Here is a 20,629-nt window from a genome sequence, read left to right as displayed (position 1 = left end):
CAGAGCCCAGTCTCCCTTTTCTAGGGTCCTCCATTTTTTTCCTTTATCATAATGCCGTTTTTGAGCGGCTTGGGCTCTTTCCAGATTCGAATAGGCTAAGTCCCTCAACTTGCCCAACCTTGACCTTAACTGCTGGGTATACTCCAACAGGTTTCTCTGTTCAGCAGCTCCTTCGTTCTCCCAGGCTTCTCTAGTAATCTCTAACAGAGACCGTGGTTGACGGCCATAGAGTAGTTCGAATGGGGAAAACCCTAGACTGCTTTGTACCTGGGCTCTTATCACATACAACGCTAGGGGTAGCACTCTGTCCCAATCCTTATTCTCAGTATGTAATAGTTTCTTCAGGGTTGTTTTTAGGGTCCTATTATACCTCTCCACGAGGCCATCCGTCTGAGGATGATAGGCGGATGTTCGGATGTGGTGTAGATCGAGTGTTTTACACACCTCGTTCATCATCCGGGAAACGAATGGCGTTCCCTGGTCCGTGAGTATCTCGCGAGGGAAGCCTACCCTTGAAAATAACTCCACCAACTTGTCCGCTACGTTCTTGGTAGTCGGAGTACTGAGGGCAAAGGCCTCAGGGAATCTAGTGTTGTAATCAACGACCACCAGCGCGTAGGTATGGCCACGTGATGTACGTGGTAGGGGCCCTATCAGGTCCATGCCTACCCTATCCCAGGGATTACCGATTATTGGCAGGGGTTGCAGGGGTACCGCGGGTGGTCGAGTCAAGTTCCTTTTCTGGCACACCTCACACTGTTTACAGTAGGTGTCTGCCTCTTTGTATATCCCAGGCCAGAAAAAGAGACGTACAATGTTCTGAGTGGTTTTCTCGCTGCCGCTATGCCCAGCTGTAAGGTGTGTGTGGGCATAAAAGAGAATCTGTTCTCTGAATTCCTTGGGTACCACTAGTTGGGTGGGTTCTCCCTCTTTACTTTCCCTGTAGAGCAGGTCGTTTTCGATCCTGAACCTGGGGTAACTCTGTGATGGCGAGTTTTGAGCGTAGTGTGCTGCTTCCCAAGCGTTTAAGAGAGAGGGGTCATTGGCTTGTGCGAACTTAAACCCTCTATCTATTACCCAGGGATCTACCGACAAGTAAGCTTCCGCAGTATTGTTTTTTAACTCCCTCTTGAACAAGGACAGGAAGTCTGGGTTGTCTACCCCTAGTATTAACTCTTCGGGCAAAGACCTTACTACCCCCACCTTCACTGAGCACGGCTCTCTACCTATGGGATGGATGGTTATACGGGCCATGGGATAGGGCTTGACATCTCCATGGACGCACCTGATAAGAACAGTCCCTTCTTGGCCTATCTGGTCGGGGTGTAAAAGGCGTTCCTGAACCACCGATTGGCGACACCCCGAATCAAGTAAGGCTTTCACTACTTTCTGGTTGACTCGTACCTGAACGTAGTAGGATGGACCCATTTCTGCGGTGTACAGGACTGCCCGCGGGATGTAGCCGACCTCCATTGGTTCGTCGGGGGGTCTTCGATGGGGGCACATTCGTGCTATGTGGCCCCATTCACCACACTCGTAGCACTGTGGTCCCTTATTAGGGGGTCCTTCCGGTTTAAAAGGGCGTGGTCTGATTGGTTCGGGTACAGTTTTTTTTTTCTCAGGTTTGGACGTAGGTGTTATGGCCTTGGTGGTTTTTTCACTATCCCAAGGAAATGACCGGGGTGCGGCTCTGTTATAGTTGGCTGCCATCTCTATGGCTTGGGCTGCCGTTAATCCGGGGTGTTGTCTCAACCACCTCTGTGTGCCGTATGGTAGCACTTCCATGAACTGTTCTAGGATGATACTGGTCATGACCTCTTCTTTGCTCCGGGTATCTGGCCTGAGCCATTTTTCGGCAGCCATTTTTACTCTCAGATACATGGTCTTTGGATTCTCGCCTGGTATGCCCTTCTCTTTTCTAAACCGTAGACGGTATGCCTCTGCATCCATCCCTAGGTGATCTAAAATCACAGCTTTGATATCAGCATATGAGGACGTTCCGGTATGATTAGCCACCTGGTAGGCGGTTTGGGCCTCTCCTGAAAGCAGCGGAGCCAAAAAGAAAGGCCACTTCTCTTCAGGCCATCCACAGGCTCTCGCTGCGCGTTCAAAATTTAATAGGAAGGCGTCGGGATCTTCACCGTTCACGTATTTTTGTAAGGCGACCCCTGACGGGTGTGGGCCTATGGGTCTTCTATCCAGCGTAGACGACGAAACGGGTGTTTGTATAACCTTGTGGATAGTGTCCAGTTGTTGTGCCATAGACGTTCTGAACAAGTCCCGGTCAGCATCAGCTGTGCTTACTTGCTGTCCTATAGCCCACTCAAGTTTTTGTTGTCCATCAATGAGCGTTTGAATCACTTGTTCCATTGCCATGGTCGTTTTGGGAGGGGAGGATCCCACTTCTGACACCAGTGTTGACGTGGGTGAAGGGACGACCGTGACACTGGCTGTAGGGTTTAAGGAAGGTTTTATTTTTAATCCTCTCAATGGTTTGGTGACAAACGTCTTTCTAGTCCTGAAAGTTAGTCTCTCCCGGGCGAATGCACTGGGGTCCGTGGCGCTGCTCGTCTGAGGGTCCGGCTTGGGTAGCTGGTTCTTCTCCTCGGGCACCAGGGGTCTCGCCACATGCAATAGAGAAGACCAACAGGGCGGAAAGCCGTTAGGACACAATCCTCAACTGGGTTTGCACCAGGGGGCCCAGGGGGTGACGGGATAACACCGCGTGATTCAAATGTACAAAGGGGCGTGCTTCGTGTGGTTGGAGTCGGGAGGGAAGGACAAGGAGGGTAGGGAAAAGGACAAGGGGTAGGATGCAGCAAGAGCGGTATGCGCGGTGACTTTTAGGCGCTAGTGGTACGCTTGCCTATCCAGCTCGCCAAACGCCGCCGTACCTGTGTCAGCCACACTCCTCCCTCGGGAGTGTGGCACGGCGATCCGCAGGGTCGTTGGCCTCCTGGCTCTCCTCGTGGTTCTGTTTCGTCTTGGGCTTCTCCGACAACGATGCTCCGGGTTCCGTCTGCTCTCTGCGTCTCCGCTGGTTCCGCCTTCCTCCTTGGGGTGTCTCCACACCCTGTATACCGGACTTCCTCTCCCTCTTATGGTGACGCCCACTTAAAGGGCCCATCATCCTCGCGCTCGCCGTCAGAGGCATATCCGTGTTCCCACTCGGGGCTCTGTGGAGAAGCCGGAAACGAGACGTCAGTATGGGGCGGGCGCCACCATTCCCGTCGGGTAAGGACGCCGTCCTTACAGTGCTACAAAGCGCTTTCAGTTTATCAAAGCACAGAATGATGGAGCCGGGAAAAAGCAAGGGGAAACAGGAAAACACAGGGAAAGTGTATAATGATAGAGGCAGCGAGGGCTGGGGCTTGGACAGCAATCAAGTACGGGGTCGAGAAGGCACTGAATGGGAGAACACGGAAAACACCCAGGGGCAAGGAAGGAAGATGCAAGCACACGGGAGAGCAGGCTGAGACCAGAGGGCAAGGAGTAGCAAGCTAAACAAGCTCTCAGCATTGCTGGGGGGGCGGGGGAGCGGGAGCTCATTCCTTTGAAGTCTGATGCGGGGCACAGACAAATGGTGGTGTGTGACGTGGCTGGCGCTGTGCACGCGCATAGATCACATGAACTGTGTCTAATCCGCTGTTTTGGTAGACTGTTCTTTTCCCCTTACTATAATCTCGCCGGAGCAATGCGCAAGCGCATTGGCTCAGGCGAGACCTAAAAAGGGCCAAGTGTTACAGTCTACGAGATAGCAATCAGAACATCAAACAAGGAGAAGGCTTACACAGACGCGTGGGCGCTACTCTAGGTTGCTTAAACAAACAATACCCGAAAGAACTCGAAAGCAATGTAAAAAAAAAAAACACAAGCCGGACAAACGGAAAATGACCTAATATAGGCAAGTTACCAAAAATCTCAGGCATCAGCTGGCAAGTTCTACATCCTGCCTAAAATACAAGCTTCCAAAAATACATGCGGCAGGGCCACACTACACCAGCTTGGACTTCTCTTGAAACAAGGACAGACTGTTTTAATGACTTTCCTAAAGTCATGCAATTCTTAGTTTTCCTCATCATCAGTGGCAGTTGGGCACTGTGGCCCAGTAGGTACAATGCATAATGCTGGGATCAACACGTGCATCACAACAACGGAAGGAACTGCAGCAGATTCATGGGGAAGTTCCAGAACCCCTTGCACTGCACCTGGCTCCATACAGTTCTGACCGCTCGTGCAGTGCCACTGTGTGCGCCATGGTTTCTTCGCAGGGCAGTATCGTCCATTGGTGCAGCTCACCGGGGCCCACTGAACCCTAATTATTGCTGTATTTTATCATTGGAACAGAAGCCAGGGGCCACGTTCTTCCTTGCACTAGAGCCATCACATACTGCTACACTACTGGTTCTGCACCACTCAAAAGATGAACCATTGCACAGAGTAGATTTCCAGCTTGAGTGTGAAGGCTCTTTAGTTACAAGGTTTTCATTCTTCCAGAGCATTATTCCTGCTGGAAGAGCCGGAACTGTCCCGCTGAAGATATAATAGAGCAGCGATGAAGTGCAGGTACTGTCCATTTAAAGGGGCAGCAACCCTATTTAAACATACTCACAAATGGCCCAGGTACCACACAGCAAACCTACAAAACGTACCCATGCTCTCCCAATTAGGATGTAAGAGCCCTGCTAACCATCGCAACTAGTGCCCCACTAAACCCTTAGCTGCCCTGATAAGAAGTGCAACAGTCTCCGACATAGGGCATAGCAGCAATGCTGGGATATAAGGACACTGGCCAATTCAGTGTATGGGAGTGATGCTGAATGAAGTTGAACTGTCCTGTTAACAATATAGCAGATCTAGTGAGGAGAGTGGGTAACTATTCAAACCTCCTACTAGTGAGCTACAGAACTACTAGAAAGAGCATAATGGAGATCTGATTCCATCATCGCTGATGAGACTACCAACAAGTTAAAATAGCCTCTTCAGATACACAACGTTATAAAGCTTGAAGCACAAATTACCAAGGGTCACCAATCGACACACATGAAGGTGTCCACGCGCACCGACAAACAAACAACTACGTACGTAGAAAAACATACAAACATGTGTCTCATACACACAAGAGGACATACAAGCACCTAGGCATACAGACCAACAAACATCTGTGCTTTTTGTTGCATAGGCAGTTGTGATGTATGGTTCAGAGATACTCAGTTTTCCACATCTTCAGCAGCAGTTCGTCACACATCTTGGGTACCAAGAATTGGGCACCGCTGTGCCCAGCTCGAGATGAGTTCACTTTGGAAACAAGGGACTGCAGAGAGATGGAAGACCCTACGGAAGATCCTTACAAAGAAGGGATCGAGGGTGTGGAAGATCTTGTAATGAAGAGAAAGACATTTAAATTGTATTCTTTACTCAATGTCTAGCCAATGGAGCCCTGTTTGGCCATTGAATCCATGATCTAACATCTGGAACTCCGTGAACGCTCTCCTAGTAAAATATTGAACTTGTAGGATGGATACTAACAGAACAACCAGGCAGTCCTAGATACGAGCGGCTCCAGTACTCTAGCCTGTAGAGTAATGAGGCAGCTACTAACGAGACATGTTGAGACTTCAGGAGAAAATGCAAGGCTTTTCTCAACAACAGTAACAAGGTAGGACCTCACCTCAGAGTTCACCTGTTTTTTAAGAGATGCTATGACATTGAAAACTACTTCTGGGAATGTATTCCCGCTGATGGGACAGAAAAAGGTAACATGCAAATCTGCCGTAGAGTCGCGTCCCAACAATCACCGGCAAGCTGCCCAATCTTTCTTGCTCTCTGTTTAAGAAAGTTGAAGTCGCACATAGATGGGCTGCCTACAGGCCGACTTGTAGGAAAGTGGGTTTCTGTTGCAGTAACCCCCCCACACTTTTTGCCAGGCTACTGATGCACTTTTACTTGGTGTGCCCTGGGTCCCTGCCAATCAGGTTCCCAGAAATGGCATCTCTGGCCACAGGTCAGACCCTGGTAAATGGTTCCACAGGTACCCGGGGCACTGTGACCAGAGAAGGCCTCTAAGGGCTGTAGCACTTATTGGGCCCCCTTAGAGGTCCTGTACCACTACATGCAAACACTGCCTTTGTAGGCTGCGTGTTTTGGTGCCGAAAAAAGTGAAGAGTCCACATGGCACACATCCCTGTGTGCCATGCCTACAACCCACTGCCCTGACACAGATAAGTCACCCCTCTAGTTGGGTGCAGTATACCAGTGGTGAGGGTACAGGTGCATGAGCCCTGTACCCCTACAGTGTCTAAGTCTTTTTTCAGACATTGTAAGTGCAGTGCTGCCATTAAGAGTATATGGTGCTGGGAGTTTGTCATTGCGAACTCCACAGCACCATAATGACTACATTGAAAACTGAGAAGTTTGGTATTAAACTGCTCAGCACATTGAACCCACACTGATGCCAGTGTGGGATTTAATGAAAAATGCACACAGAGGGTATCTCAGAGATGCCCCCTGAAAACGAACCCACTTCTAAGGCCCCGACTGAGTGGCTGTTTAGGCTGCCATCAACCAACATGTTTCTTGACTCCTGGGTTGAGACCCTGCTGCTCTCGGTGGCCTGAAACAATGCACATCCTGGGACGAGGTGCCAAGTCTCCTCCCCCAGGATGGGCAGGGTTCACAAAGGGGAAGCTTCAAAGGCATGTCGCCTTTGTGAGCTTCCCCAGACCACTTGCTGCTTTCAGCAACTGGTGCCCACTGCTTCTGTCCCCCACTTTGGGCGGGAGAACCGGCAGGAAAAACAAGTGAGGAAGAGAGGTGTGCCCACCTCTGCCAACTCCACCCCTCAGGTGGGGGAGGGGAGGTGAAGCACAACCCAGAGTTCCTGCCATCTTGAGGATGGAGGACCCAACCAACCATGGACAGGCTTAGGACCCCTCCCACTGGAGGGTGGCACAATAGGGAGTGTACCCACCCCAGGGAATGGATCCCTTGGGTCCTTGCCCTCTACCTACCTGTAACCCCCTAAATCTAGTATTTAGGAGACACCCTGGACCTTGCTTCCTCATATCCAGAAACGACAAGAAAGAAGATAAGAAGAAGGACCAAAGAGCCATGCAGAGCTTACAAGAGGATGACGCCCACTGGCTTGGCCCGAGCCCTACAGGCCGGTCTCCCCTCGAACCTGCTACTGCGAAATCCCGGTGTGTCCTGCAGCCAGCAACCTTAAAAAACCCCAGAGGACCTGCCTTGCCTTCACTTCCAAAGACTGCTTCTCCCGTGAACCCCGGATTTGTTCAATAGCAACCTCTGGCAGCAGCCAGGAACAGAGAATCCAGCCCACTCTGCACCCACCGAACAGGGCTCGAGCTCGAGTGGAAAAACACCACGAGGAGGTCACCCTGGCGTTCCTGAACCGACATCCGGCGACCCCTGACCTGCCTCAAGCCGATTCCTGCAATCTAAATCCGGAAGGCCCCTCTAACCTCCACCAGGAGCTGGTAAGAAGATCCAACCCCAAAAGGCACCCCTGCACCCGACACCCCGCGGCTCTGTGTGCCCAAACCAACGGTGCCTAACCGACCCCCCAACTTACCTCTCAAAGTGGTGGTCATATCCAGAAGTCCTTTGTCTCCATGCCTGCAGTGCTTTTACAAACCAGAGGTTCTCTATTAGAAACAACAGGGCGCCCAAAGTCGAAACAGCACTCTGCACCCGGCTGCCTCAGTGCCGCTGAGGGTGCACCTTTTGTGCTACTTTATTTACCCATTTACACTGACCTAAACCCTAGGAGCTTTCTGCCCACAACCCAGTGGCCTGCTTGCCAGCACCCACCAACCGGAGGCCCCCCATCCCCCATTGGATAACATTGGGCCTCTACACTCTGCACCCGGCCGCCCTAGTACCGCTGAGAGTGTAACAAGAGTGCATCACTGACCCTGGGGTACCCCAGAGTATAGCGCCAGAACCTTAACTCCCACAGTCGATAACTTATCTGTGAACCGACAACCTGTTTTTCCTCCATAGAATAACATTGACAATTTTCTTCCAAAAAGTTTCCAAGTGTGGAGTTTTGAAATCTAAAAATATTCTTTAAAAATCGCACAAATAACCAAAACGTATTTACATACCTGTTTGCAGGAAATGTCCTAGTGCTGAATCTAGGTATCCTGTAACAAGGGGGGTTATACCCATATAGTCAGTGGGACCTGGGTGATCAATTGCGTTGTATGTAAGGGGTCCCAGACCAAAGCACAATTCTTATTTTAAAACACACATTATTTGGATGAATTCAGAAACACACTAAATGAAGGTGACCAGTGTTTTTAATATTCACTGCACCATTCAAGCAATCAATGTTAGAAACATTGATTGCTTGAATGGTGCAGTGAATATTAAAAACACTGGTCACCTTCATTTAGTGTGTTTCTGAATTCATCCAAATAATGTGTGTTTTAAAATAAGAATTGTGCTTTGGTCTGGGACCCCTTACATACAACGCGAATCTAGGTATCCAGCACTGAGTTAGAAAAGTAACGTAAAAAATTCAGTAACTTATTACTGTAGAGTATTTCATGCTTACCTGTGCCAGGCTTGCTTGGTTCCCAAAATAAAACAACAGTATATATTTTTGTACAAAAACAATTGGCCTAGAATTCAGTTCTGGAGTGTGTGAATTCATTGGATGACTGAGTGTGTACATCAAATTCTTAACACTGTCCTCTGATACTGCCTTACTGCTCGACCACTCTACCACAAATAGAGAGCAAGGTTCTATCTAACTTTAACCTCTGCCTACCTCTAGGGTCACCTGGACTCTATACACACTATACCTCATTTTGGTGAACTATATATAGAGCCAGTTTCCTACACGACTTTGCCTCACTGTAGATGATGAGGCTTTCTATTCTCGGTGGATGATCGTCTGTGGGTCATCTGCTTGGGACATTCCGCTACAGCCAAATAATCTAAAGAGGTCAAACAAAAGGCAGATGCATATGGTTAAAAGGATAAAGGGCAATGAAGAGCACTGTGGGATTAGTCATCCAGGCCTTGGCTGCATTTGCCCCTGTGTTTTTCAATCACATTAATGCACTACAGGCTTTGTGGTAGGTCCCCTGACATCCCCCCATATTTCTACCTGTAAAGGTAAAACATGTTTTTTTTAAACAATTTGTTCAGGACACCTTGGTGCAGCGTCTCTTCAGTGCAAATGTCTTGTAAACAAACAATGGCCCAATGCAGGCACTGCTCCACAGCTAATGTTCAGAGTTTTAAGAGAACATCCCGCCGAGGCTTCCCCATTCGGATCGGTGTACCAGGATGCGTCTTCCTGCCCAGTGTTTCACAGAGGGATAAGGGGCTTGAAAAAAATTCTGCATATTTCATCAACATTGGCGCATGAGCCCGCCAAGACACGCAAGGTCTGTAAGTTTTGATAGATCATACATTGGTAGCTGGGGCAAAATGACACAATGGTGAATCCTTAATGTTTTGGGTCCCTCACTTTTGTTTCACCAGGTGAACTACTTGGAGAGGAAGTGTGATCTTTATTCTTTTGTTGACTGGCAACATTGTATGGTTTCCCAAGATTCTATTGAAGGTCTCACCTAGCTGGGTGTCCTTCTACATTTGCTTTTTTTTCTTGCCTTTCAAAACTCTACTCTCATTCTGATCCTCTTATGACTTGTTCTTGTCTGCTTTACCCACTCTGAGCTTCTCCTTCCAGTAGGGCCTAGAAATACTGCAATACATTTTTTCCCATCTCCGTTGCGTTGAGATTATCTAGAGTGAAATTCTGTGACTTGAAATGTGCACTGCTTCATTATCCAGTAGTCACTCTTCTACAAGTAAGTAGGGGTGTAAGAAATGTGGTTAATTAGATGAAATTTTGCGAAATTATGCATAATTATGCAAAATGCAAATCCATCATTTACCACTAGATCTTAGTGTGAAATGCACCTTCACGTCCTATTTTCCTGCAAAGACACATTTACAGCTAAAAAAAATAGTGCAACAAAATACAATTGCTAAGAACTACATTCATGCACATTCTAGTTGTTCAGACTGTTCCTACGCTAGGTTTGTACCACGATTGGCAGCTTAATCCCACGACTGGGGTAATTTCAAGTATCAAACGTAATGCTAAATTCCCAAATTTATGTAAATTATACCGGTGAAATTTATATTTCACCTAGGCCTACAAGTACTCGGAAAAGATCAGAGAAAAAAGCACTCAAAGTCCTCGCTTTTCTTCCTCCTTTTCTTTTGTAGGTTTCGCCTACAGAGAGCCTTAGGTACCTGGCAAGAGCTCCTTTCATCACATAACACACCCATGCATACATACAGAAAGGGGCTTTTGGCACAGCCCTTTCAGCCATTGCATACTATGGTTCAGCTGGCTATAAGTACTGACTCATACGATTGTCTATTAGCACTGGTATAAACCCATGATATTTCATGGATGTGCACTACTTCTCATCCACATAATTTTTAAATCTTTTTCATTTTCTCCAAGAGCTTGCAGCTGCAAAGTGTTACTGCATTGCTTGCTTCCGTTTTAAGTGCATAAGACACTTTCTTTTATCGTTTTAGTTTACTGGTCCAGCATGGCTGTTAAGTAAAGAAAAAATAATCCAAAATGTCAACCGGCACTACTGTTACCTGTGTGCGCTTGAATAGCAACACATACGCATGCGTTGCATGCACATGACATAGAACCATCTTGAAATGCCACACTCATATGTCAGAGGCACCACTGGCCACCTTGGCTGTTTTTTTAAACTTGACCGTTCCATCATGGCTGATTGCTACGTCAAAACAGTAAACTTAAATAACATTTTTTTTTTTTAAAGAGGGAATGGAGCACCAATGCTGACAAGCACTGCCAAAGTCAATAGGTTGGTACTCACATTGACAAAGTCTTTTCTGGGTCGGGGGTGCTCCTTGGTACATCGACCTCTCTTCTGTTTAGGTCTCAGGTCTTGAAAGTTTCTATTTGTGTTTCTATTTATCGTTTAGTAGTCTCTTTTTTGTTCCCATTTTAGCGATCTCTGTCCTATAGAAACTGTGTGTGTTTCAGAATAGTTTTAAGTGTGAGAGTTGGCGAATGGGCGAGTAAGAGTGAAAATGATGCTCCAGACACAAGTTACACAGCCCTGCCAAGTACCACTTATCAGGCGTTAGACTAGCGCATTTCAGTGTGGTGGTCCATATCACCGCACTGAAATCCAATGTCACTCATTATAGCGCCTCCTCAGCTGTCAAGCCAGGATCGCTCCTATAATAAGGCACCATACAAGCTCAGCCCTGCCAAGTACCACGCATCAGGTGTCACATTAACACATTTCAGTGGGGTGTTCCGCATCCCTGGACTGAAATGCAGTGTCAAACATTATAACGCCTCCTGAGCTGTCAATCCGAAAGCGCTGCTATAATAAAGCACCATACAAGCTGCAGTGCGCGGTGCACGCTGCTCCAGGCAGGCTCGGGGTCTCTCTGGCTTAACTGCTAGAGCTCAGCTGCACAGAGAGTAGTGCTACAATGTAACAAGTTAGTAAGGGCACCCGACACGGCACAGTGATATCCCTGATGTCAGGAGGATGGGTCAGAGTCTATGTGCCCAATTGCTACAGAGCGTGAGTTAGTTGACTGAAATGTAACTTCATAGACAGGTCTTGCTCCTGCCTCCTGCAGCATGAGCGGGTACACCGCAGCACAGTTCAAAATTGGCTGCTAGGCAATATATTAAAGTATGGCAGCAAAGCATGCACGGCATGCTATCGTGATATATGTAATCCCACAATAGGCCCCCGACCCCACATTGTGTACCGCACTCGATCATGACTTTTTTTGGGAGAGGTCGCTGCTTGCACGCCCCCTGTATCCGGCGACTGCTACCAGACCAGACCCCCACACGTGTCACGGCCAGCGTGTCTGCCATCAGGACTGACCAGAATCATTGCTGTGGGAGAGCGGGTCATTCGGCGACGGTCCATGGCACAGTTGTTGCTTGTGGCCAGTGGGCCTGCCAATTGCCAGTGTGTATTGAGAGTCAGGTCAGTGAGACTTTGCCATCAGACTGGTATTTGCTTCATTTTGAGCTGCCTGGGACCCTGTACTGAGTCATGCAGTCTGTCTTTGCTCTGTTTTTCTGCTGCGCTAGTAGCACACTGACTAACTCGAGTGGTTTTGGATGGGGGATGGGGGACGGGGTGGGGGTGCGACTACAAGCCACTGACTAGACGGTAGCTGAGCAACTCTCCTGGTTATAGCGGCTGTAGCAGGTTAGACATTATCGACTTGGATTCAGGGGTGGGGTGGGAGTGGGCTGGCTTACCCTTCCAGGGACCCTCATATATTTCTCTGTTAATCACTATGCAGGTGATATGCCTCCTTATATTGGTACATCTGAGTACTCTATTCCTTGGAGTGCTCAACCTCAACCGAAAGTCTTGTGTGTTAAGGCACTGGTTCTAAACAACATGCATTGGGGTTCACAGATTTTTTTGATTTTTTTTATACCCTTATTTCTGTAAATACGGTCACTGGTATTTCGATTTTGAGGTATAGTATTTCACTTTCATTTGTGTTGACAAATGCTTCACAACAATGATGAGGTGCATCGGGCCAAACTGTCTGGCACAACAACCCCTAACTCTGTGGTTGAGAATGTATGCTCTTCTGGCCAAGCCAGGCTGTTCATGCAAACCACCAGTTTCACTGTTTGCAGTCTGGATTTGTTTGTTATAGGAAGGCAGATGTTGTTGGTGCAGTTCTTTGGGAACTGCTACTTTGTGCTACTGGATTGCTTGATGTTACAACTAAAGTTGGTAAAATCCTCTGGGTTCGGTCTGCTTTATATTTGTGCTAGAAAGAAAAATGTAGTTGCCAGATCGCCCCACTTGAGCATACCGTCATGTTGCAAGTCTTAGGCTTTTATTTAATATATTGCCACTTTCTGGGAATGATAGTATTTGCTTTCATTGAACTAATGCATCCGACTAGAATTATTTGCAAAAGGGAATTCCAATACTATGAACTTTGTTTTCCACTCACAGGAGGGAATCTAGTGACTTCCTGCTTCCCTCACCAAGTGATGAAATCAAAAGTTACCCTTAGAAGCTGCCACACGTTTAATTGGCAATAAATGTGCCCGATTTGCATTCCTGCTGTGAACCAAAGAAGTTCATTCATAGGCTTGGCATGTTTCCAGACGTGGAAGAAGATCTGCGCAAATGTACAATCTACATCTCTTGTACATAGGGTTTCAGGCACATTGCGTCACCGGAATGCAACAGGTAAGGGGTAAGATTTACTGTACCCACACAGTGCATCATCCTTGTACTTGAAACTGAGGTCGGCAGTCACAGTCGCACAGGATATAGATGACCCGGCCCACTTGTGGAACTGCATAGCTACAGGTGGCAAAATGATGGGACTGGAAGTCTGTCCTCGTGCTCCTTAACACCTTGAACGCTATGGGGATTTTTCCCCTGTGCTGGAAAAGCAGCAGATGCACTTTACATGACGAGCTGGGCTCGTCATGAGCGTAGCAGGAGGCTACTGCATGACGAGCCCAGCTCGTCATGAGCGTCGAAGGGGTTAAGCTTCTGAGGCACAGACGAAGCCTGAGTCTCATGCAGAACAGGTGGCCTTATCTTCTACATTCTTAGTTACAGTCTGAGTCAGTGGCGGAGGAGCATCGCCCCACTGGCTCAGGGCCAGCATCTGAAAAATAAAACTATTTTATTATCGTTTTTTATTTCTCCGGTGCTGGTTGAGCCAGCGTGTGAAGGTTAGGGCGGGCCATGGGGGGGGGGGGGGGAGGAGTGGTAGGTTCACTTTCAAGTGTGCATGTCAGTTTGGCCGGATGTCCTAGGCCGACCAAGCTGATGTGCGCACTCAGGTTTCTCCAGCCCAGCTGTATTGCACATCCGGGTTGGAAAAACAGCACAAATTCCCTGTGCCTGAGCAAGCGTTAATCCAGCACGCTCAGGCCAATCCCCATGCTGCTTTTTTTATTCTTTAAAGCAGCATGGGGATTGGATGGAGAGTCTGTGATGCTGTCCTAGGTACTGCTGGGACCAGGTACTGGAAGCAGAGGAGGGCGAGACGGTGGGCACAACCAGGTATCTCTTAAAAATCTTTTTTATTATTAAACCTCCGGCTGTGCGCTCTCTCGCCCCCTCCGCACCGCCTCCACCCACCTCACCACTCTTTATCTGGGTTGCCCCCCACTAGTCTGAGTGACAGCCTGTAGCTATGAATAAAGGCAGTGACGCCGGTCAATTTTGCACAAGAGGAAGTTCTGCATAACCCCACTGCCAAATGGTATGGCTTTCCATAGCTGGGTGCATTGTGCAGGCCACCCAGAAGCACAAGCCTAAAAAAACACACAACCGCAAAAAAAGTGTACTGTTCAGAGCCTTGATTTAATTTGTTGCAAAGGAGCTTTGTGATATTTGTGCTTTTCTCAGTAAATTTACTTAGACATGCGACTGATAAATGGAAGTCGTTTAACAATTATTTCTTGTGCTTTGCAGCAGTTAACTTAGAGTTTATCGTAGCTCAAATGGGTGTAATTACTGGTGTTTATATGTTTTCCTCGTCTTCATAACTTGATTTTACTCGCGATAAAGTGTCACTCATAGTCGTTGAAATGTCACTCATAATTACTCTGAAAATATGAAAGTGCCACACATAGCAATTTGAAACCTTGGCAGCTATGTAGGTTACAGAAAAGACAACATGTTCATTCAAAGACAGGCGATGCTTAGCGTGTGCACGCATCAACAGAGAGAACAGTAAAAATACCACACTCTTTAGGAATACAATGTGTAAGAATTAATACATTTTTTAAAAAATTACATCTAGGCTAGCATGCAGTACAAAAAACTGAAAATCGTTACACATGAGCACAGAGAGTATGCACGGATGAAATGAGAGACCTGTGTTGGAGGTAATTTCGGTGACTGTTGAAAAAGCACCGAACTATCTAAAACTAAAAAGGCAATTTTCCGACACGTGAAATGCAAGAAAAAAAGAAATTAAATTGAGGGGGCGTTTTAATACACTTCGAACTGCTTTGAATAGGCAGTGCAGGCTAAAAGATTTCTCAGCTGAAAAGCCACGCCCATTCCCCCAGTAAATATATCTCAAGAGGGCGCGACATCTCGCTCTTTCCACCCCATCCCGCCTCAGCAAATAATGACGCACCCCAGTTTGTACCAGGGGTACGCTTGCAGGAATCTTTTGTCATGGATCTCTGGAGGCACTGCTGAGGGCTCGTGGAAAACAGAATAGCCTTAAAGCAAGTGTTCTAAAAATGCGTGTACGCCGCTTCAGGCGTCTTTCAGGCCTGTGTCTGGAAATGAGGGCGTGGCACAGGGCGGGATCGGGGTTATCAACAGAGCTGCATCTTGACAGTTCAGTTCGAGTAAATTTAACTACACTGGGTCTGCGACATGCCACGGGTAAAAATGCACACGGATCGCCTTTCCAAAACTACCCCTTAGAACACAGCGCGTTTGGGCTCATCCACAAGACCCGAGCGCTGGCAGCACACTGGTGGAAAACAACAACCAACTGCTCGGAAATAGGCATCTGTGCCTACCGAGCCTGCTGAACCGCAGATCACAACACGTTCACAGATAAGAAATGCCAGTAGTTTTAAATGCAGCTTTCATTGCTGTGTAAGCGGAGTGTCCATTCAAAAAGACAATGTTTTCATTCAAATGCTTTTTCTTTTTTTTGTTAAAACGGACACTCATGTAGAGCTATATTCTTCTTTAATGGGCTCAGTCGATCAGCAATATATTAATTTCCACAAAAAGGGGAAGCTGTAAAACCAGTGACCTAGCAAATGCACTATAGGCCATAATACAAGCAAGAAACTCCTACCACACACACACACCCATCTCCTAGTTTGACCTTAAAAAACATACACTAATTGAGACTAAATGGGTACCCACACCTATGGTTCACGGCACTACTATTAGATAGGCGCCAGAAGAAAGCCTGTGGGCCTTAGCACTTCAAAACAGAGCTTCTACCAGCGAGTTTAGAAAGCATAGCTAACAGCTATTAACTATGCCACCACAAACCCAGAGCTAACAGGAGCAAAGAGAATACGAACTAAGACAAAAAAAATCGGAGCAGCACCCTACAACTCCAAGGAGTTTAAGAGGAGAGAGTGATTTTGAGCTCAACCACCCAGGGCTTTTCGGGCGGATGGTGTTGTCCAGTGACCACAGGGGATGCCATTGGTGGGAAGGTTAGACAGCTGGTGCCAGACTCTTCAAAGGAGGAAGTTAGGTCTGACCGCTCTTTTGTTCTAGTGAAGTACAGCCCCATAGTCAGCAGGGGCAATGACAGTCCCCCTTAAGTCAGCGGATAGTAAGGGCTTGCTTTTACTTGGTTATTGAGGGGTCTTGTTTTCATGAGACAGGGTGCAACTGTGTATGGAAATGGTTATAGTGTTGCAGATTAGCAGGTGTGCAGGTAGGGTGGCTTTTTTTGGACAGGATGTCAAGATTTTAAGGTTTAAGATCTTGGCGGACGGGTTACCCCAACTGTGACGGTTATAACGTCCTCCCAAATATAGATCCAATTAGTTCCCATGTAATTTATATTTCAGCAGACGGAATATCCATCACCGTTGTGACCGAGAAACTCGTCCACCAAGATCTAAATCAGGGCTCTGTTGAGACTCAGGTTGATAGGCGCAGGGGTGGCAGCAGGTTGGCGATACGAAAGTCCTAAATGTAGTAATGTTTGGATGAATGTAGGTTTGGAGTGATTAAAGTTTTTGTTGTTCTACAAGGTTATGTTTAACGCTTATTACAGGAGGGGAAGGCGGATGCTTAGTGAGGCTGTGGTTTTAAATTATTCGGAATGGCACATTGCCAAGGGTTCCTTTACCTACAGATTGCACCTGTCTCATTAAAGTGGTCCTTTTCACATTCTATATGACTCGTGGCTTCCAGGCTGCACCATCCTGCCCGAAAAGAGTTAATCATTTGCACAATGTAAGTTCTGAGAAGACCCCAGCAGCTAACATCACTAGTAATAGGAAACGCAAACCCAACCCCCAGGCATCAAGAACGAGATTCAGCCCAGTCATAGCATGTGTGCAAAAATACACCCAGCTTCCAGACTGTAACTCAGAGTACCAAGTACTCATGATTGGCAGACAAAGATACCAAAGACAGGCAAGCATAGAGATGTGCTCGGACAGGCAGATAGAGATACACAACAGCTGTGTACTGACCCACAGGTACACCTTGGATCCAAAGTCACGAATATACGGGGATGGACATATACAGATATATATGAAGCATTTACATAACACAAAAAACATGACGGGCCCCTACAGAATATGGGGAGGGGCCCTGAGACTCATATCTCAGATAATGTATCCTTGAGGTAATAAGGGACCCCGGAAGGATCCCCACCTCCCGTACCCTAAGGGCTGCCTATAAAATGAATGTAGCTACTCTTTTTGCGCCGACCTAGTTCAATATCACAGGAAAGCACAAGGGCGGGAGGCCGGAATGCTTTCATGGAACGTTTAAAGTGAAAACACGAGTGAACCTACACACAGAAGAACAACAGTCAGAAAGAGTTGGGGATGAACAAGCACTGAGATTTGCAGGAACAGACAAAGAATAATGTCTAAACTTTGACAAGCGCTCTCTACAATTTCTCTGATCTCTAGGCGTTGAAAACAGTTAATCACGACGAAGGCCTCTGAGATTATGCAGTAGGGAGGGACCAAATTATGTTGCATGTTTGACTAAATTATGCAGCAATAAAAGACCATTAATCAGCATAATGCTGCACATTTAGCGATAGCTTTAATTTGACATTTTTACAGGGGTCAACACAATCTGGGCAAAGGTGTCACCTCATTAGAACTAGTTTAGCATCCAACTCCAGCAATAAACAAGAGGCAACAGGTTACTGTGCTTTTAGTAACTTTTGATCAGTTTGAGCTAGAACAATTTTCTTTGTAAACATTGACAGATTACGTAGCAGATGAGGGATTAAGTGGCAAATGCGGCAAATCCATAATCAGACAAAAAACAAATCAGGGCGCAAAATTGTAGATTTCCAGTAGCCCTGATGACCCAACTCGATAGTACTCATTTCAACCGACCTCAGAAGTATTAACCCTGAGTAACCGCACCATGATTGGAACCAGAAACCAAAATGTTAACACACAGAATCATACAAAGGTTGCATTAGGCTAGATTACATTTTATACTATGAAACACAGAGATACACAGCTGTAGATCGACAGAGACGCACACACTGGGGCAGCCCCGACTGACTAACACACCTAACAGTCAGTGTTGTAACGCAAAATCATGGGGCTTCCTGCAGATTGTGTTGAGCCCCCTGCACCCCTCAGTCTCCCATAACTCACAGATATTAATTGGTCTTGGCTCAATGGGGGGCCTTAAATGGGATGGGGACTCCCACACACACACCGGGACATTCACAGGGACTGTAGAGGCCTGCGTTACGCCTCTGAACAGTCATACTGTCAGATAGTGCTGGTCAGTGAGAGCGCATTTAATAAAATGAGCTAAAGAGAGTGGCGGGAAGACAGGGGGCGACAAACTGCGATACGAACATGCAGTCACTCATGCAGGACAGTGACAGAAGCTGTGAGAGAGGTAGTTCCGGAAGAACACATAATTGGAGATACGCACAGTCATCGTCAAGTGCAGACACGAGCAGACAGACAGACGGCCGTTCAGCCCCTCACCATGGCGAAGCCGGAGAGCAGCGCCGAGGTGCGGCTGGAAGCCTTGAGCTTGGCGCGGCTGAGGTAGAGGCGCCGCCAGTTGAGCGCGTGCACCGAGTGCTGGTTCACGCTCATCAGCTCCACGTAGCTGCGGCTCACGAAGTCCCGGTAGGTGACGGCCGGCGCCTCCCCCGTCAGGCTCGGGCTGCGCTGCTCCTCCTCGCCGCCGCTGGCCTCGTCTTTGTCGCCGCCACCCACCTCCGCCGCGGGCTGCATGGGCGCGCAGGGACTCTCCGCCCCGCCGCTGGGGGGCGCGGCGCCGCTTCACCGACCGGCCCCTGAGGCGAGTGTGGGGAAGGCTGAAGTGAGAGTCCCCGCCGACAGCCCCTGTCACAGGAAACCGGAGGGAGGAGCCGCTGTCACCGAGCGCGCAGGTGGTGCGTGGAGCCAAGGAGCAGCTGCTGCAGCCGCCGGACGTCCCGAGCGCGCCCTGGACAGAGCGGCACTGACGGACTGACACACAGACACGTGAAGGAACCGCGCCGGGGGCACTATCACAAAGAGAGCTCTGCAGAGGGCTCCAGAGGTACTCTCGTGATGGGTCGGTGAAGGAAAGCCCCGCAGGCGTGCCCCACTCTGACAGCGAGGAATCCTCCCTCTGAGGGGCCCCAGGCTCAGGCTGGGGAATCGCTTTAAAAGAAACGGATCTCTGCTGGGCAGCAGGGGGTCGAGTGGCCGGCTGCAGGAAGCACTGTACTGTGCAGCCCCAGCGATCTCTCCGCACCCAGACCGGGGTGGAAGTGAGTCACGGGGAGGGACCCAGGCACTCCTCCCCCTCCCCCTCCCCCTCCCAGCAGACACACAAACATGAAATGCACACAGAGCGGAGCGCGGAAGTGTGTGAGGGAGAGTGCACTTAAAGCTAAAGCTGCAGCTCCTGCCTAGAGCACTTAGAAGCACCGGGGAGTAATCCTCGCGCAAGAACAAAGACAGTGGTCAGCATAGGTGTGAAATATAGCGACCCCTCCAACTAGAATACAGCTGGGAGCAATGGGTCTCTGCTGCAGTCCTTGGGATGGCACAATACATGCTGCAGCCTTTAGGGATCCCCCGTAGCCTCCTTGCCCTACGTACCAGGGGTACCATACACTAGGGACTTAGGGGGTGCTAAAGGTATTGCCAATTGGGGGAACAATTGTACAGTTTTAAGGCAAGAGGTCTGCACCGAGGACCTGGATAGCAGGAACCCAAAGCACTTTTGTCAAGATTGAATCAGATACCAGGCAAAAAGCAGGGGTGACTGTAGGAGGCTGGCTCAGTATATGGTACACACCTGTTGGCGAAGCACCCTGCACGGAGTCCAGGCAACCCTCAGTGATGGTTGTATGTGTCCCTGATAACAAAAGCTCTCATGGGTATGAGAGCAGATACGGCTTATTCAGGAGAGTGGTGAGCAGGTACATTACCACACAGTCAGTCAGGGAGCTTACACACAAGAAAGAACCACACCAGTTTTTAGAAAAAATACCTTGCATTTATTATACACTAACATTAAAACTACTTTGGTATATCAATACACAATAAAATCTCCTTCAAAACAGGTAAGTAAAGCACATGGGCCACTATGGGGGAGTGGAAGGGGGCAAACAATATACTAAGACAATGCAATGGAAGGTGAGTGCCAAACCAAGACTAACACCCAAGGAAGTGGGGACCAGGGGGAGCATGGAACCACCACAGGTAAGTAACTGAGAGTTGAATGAATGAATGAAGGATTTATAGAGTGCAGGAATCACCCCCAGAGGGGTATCTCTGCGCTAACAGCAGGAGGGACAGAGGAGGGAGCAGTCAATCAATTATTAAAAAGTTACGTTTTCAGAA

At 48.2% G+C, this 20,629-nt stretch overlaps 1 protein-coding gene across 3 annotated transcripts in view; it reads right to left on the bottom strand.

Moving 5' to 3' along the window:
• LOC144768654 (protein orai-2-like) overlaps positions 1-19,549 on the bottom strand; it is a 58,299-nt gene extending 38,750 nt beyond the window's left edge. Inside the window, exon 1 of one of the 3 annotated variants that reach the window (XM_078652469.1) lies at positions 18,770-19,549. In XM_078652469.1, the coding sequence (XP_078508595.1) occupies positions 18,770-19,024 (255 nt within the window). In that variant the 5' untranslated portion in view covers positions 19,025-19,549. Of the gene's footprint in view, positions 1-2,894; positions 3,040-18,769 lie in introns of those variants that run through there. The other 2 variants (XM_078652470.1, XM_078652471.1) reach the window with 2 other exon arrangements.
• Positions 19,550-20,629: the final 1,080 nt, after the last annotated feature.

The sequence above is a fragment of the Lissotriton helveticus genome, chromosome 7 (assembly GCF_964261635.1).
Source record: "Lissotriton helveticus chromosome 7, aLisHel1.1, whole genome shotgun sequence".
Lineage (NCBI taxonomy): Eukaryota > Metazoa > Chordata > Amphibia > Caudata > Salamandridae > Lissotriton > Lissotriton helveticus.
The sequence above is the reverse complement of the archived record's forward strand: the minus strand, read 5'-3'. Positions and strand labels throughout refer to the sequence as shown.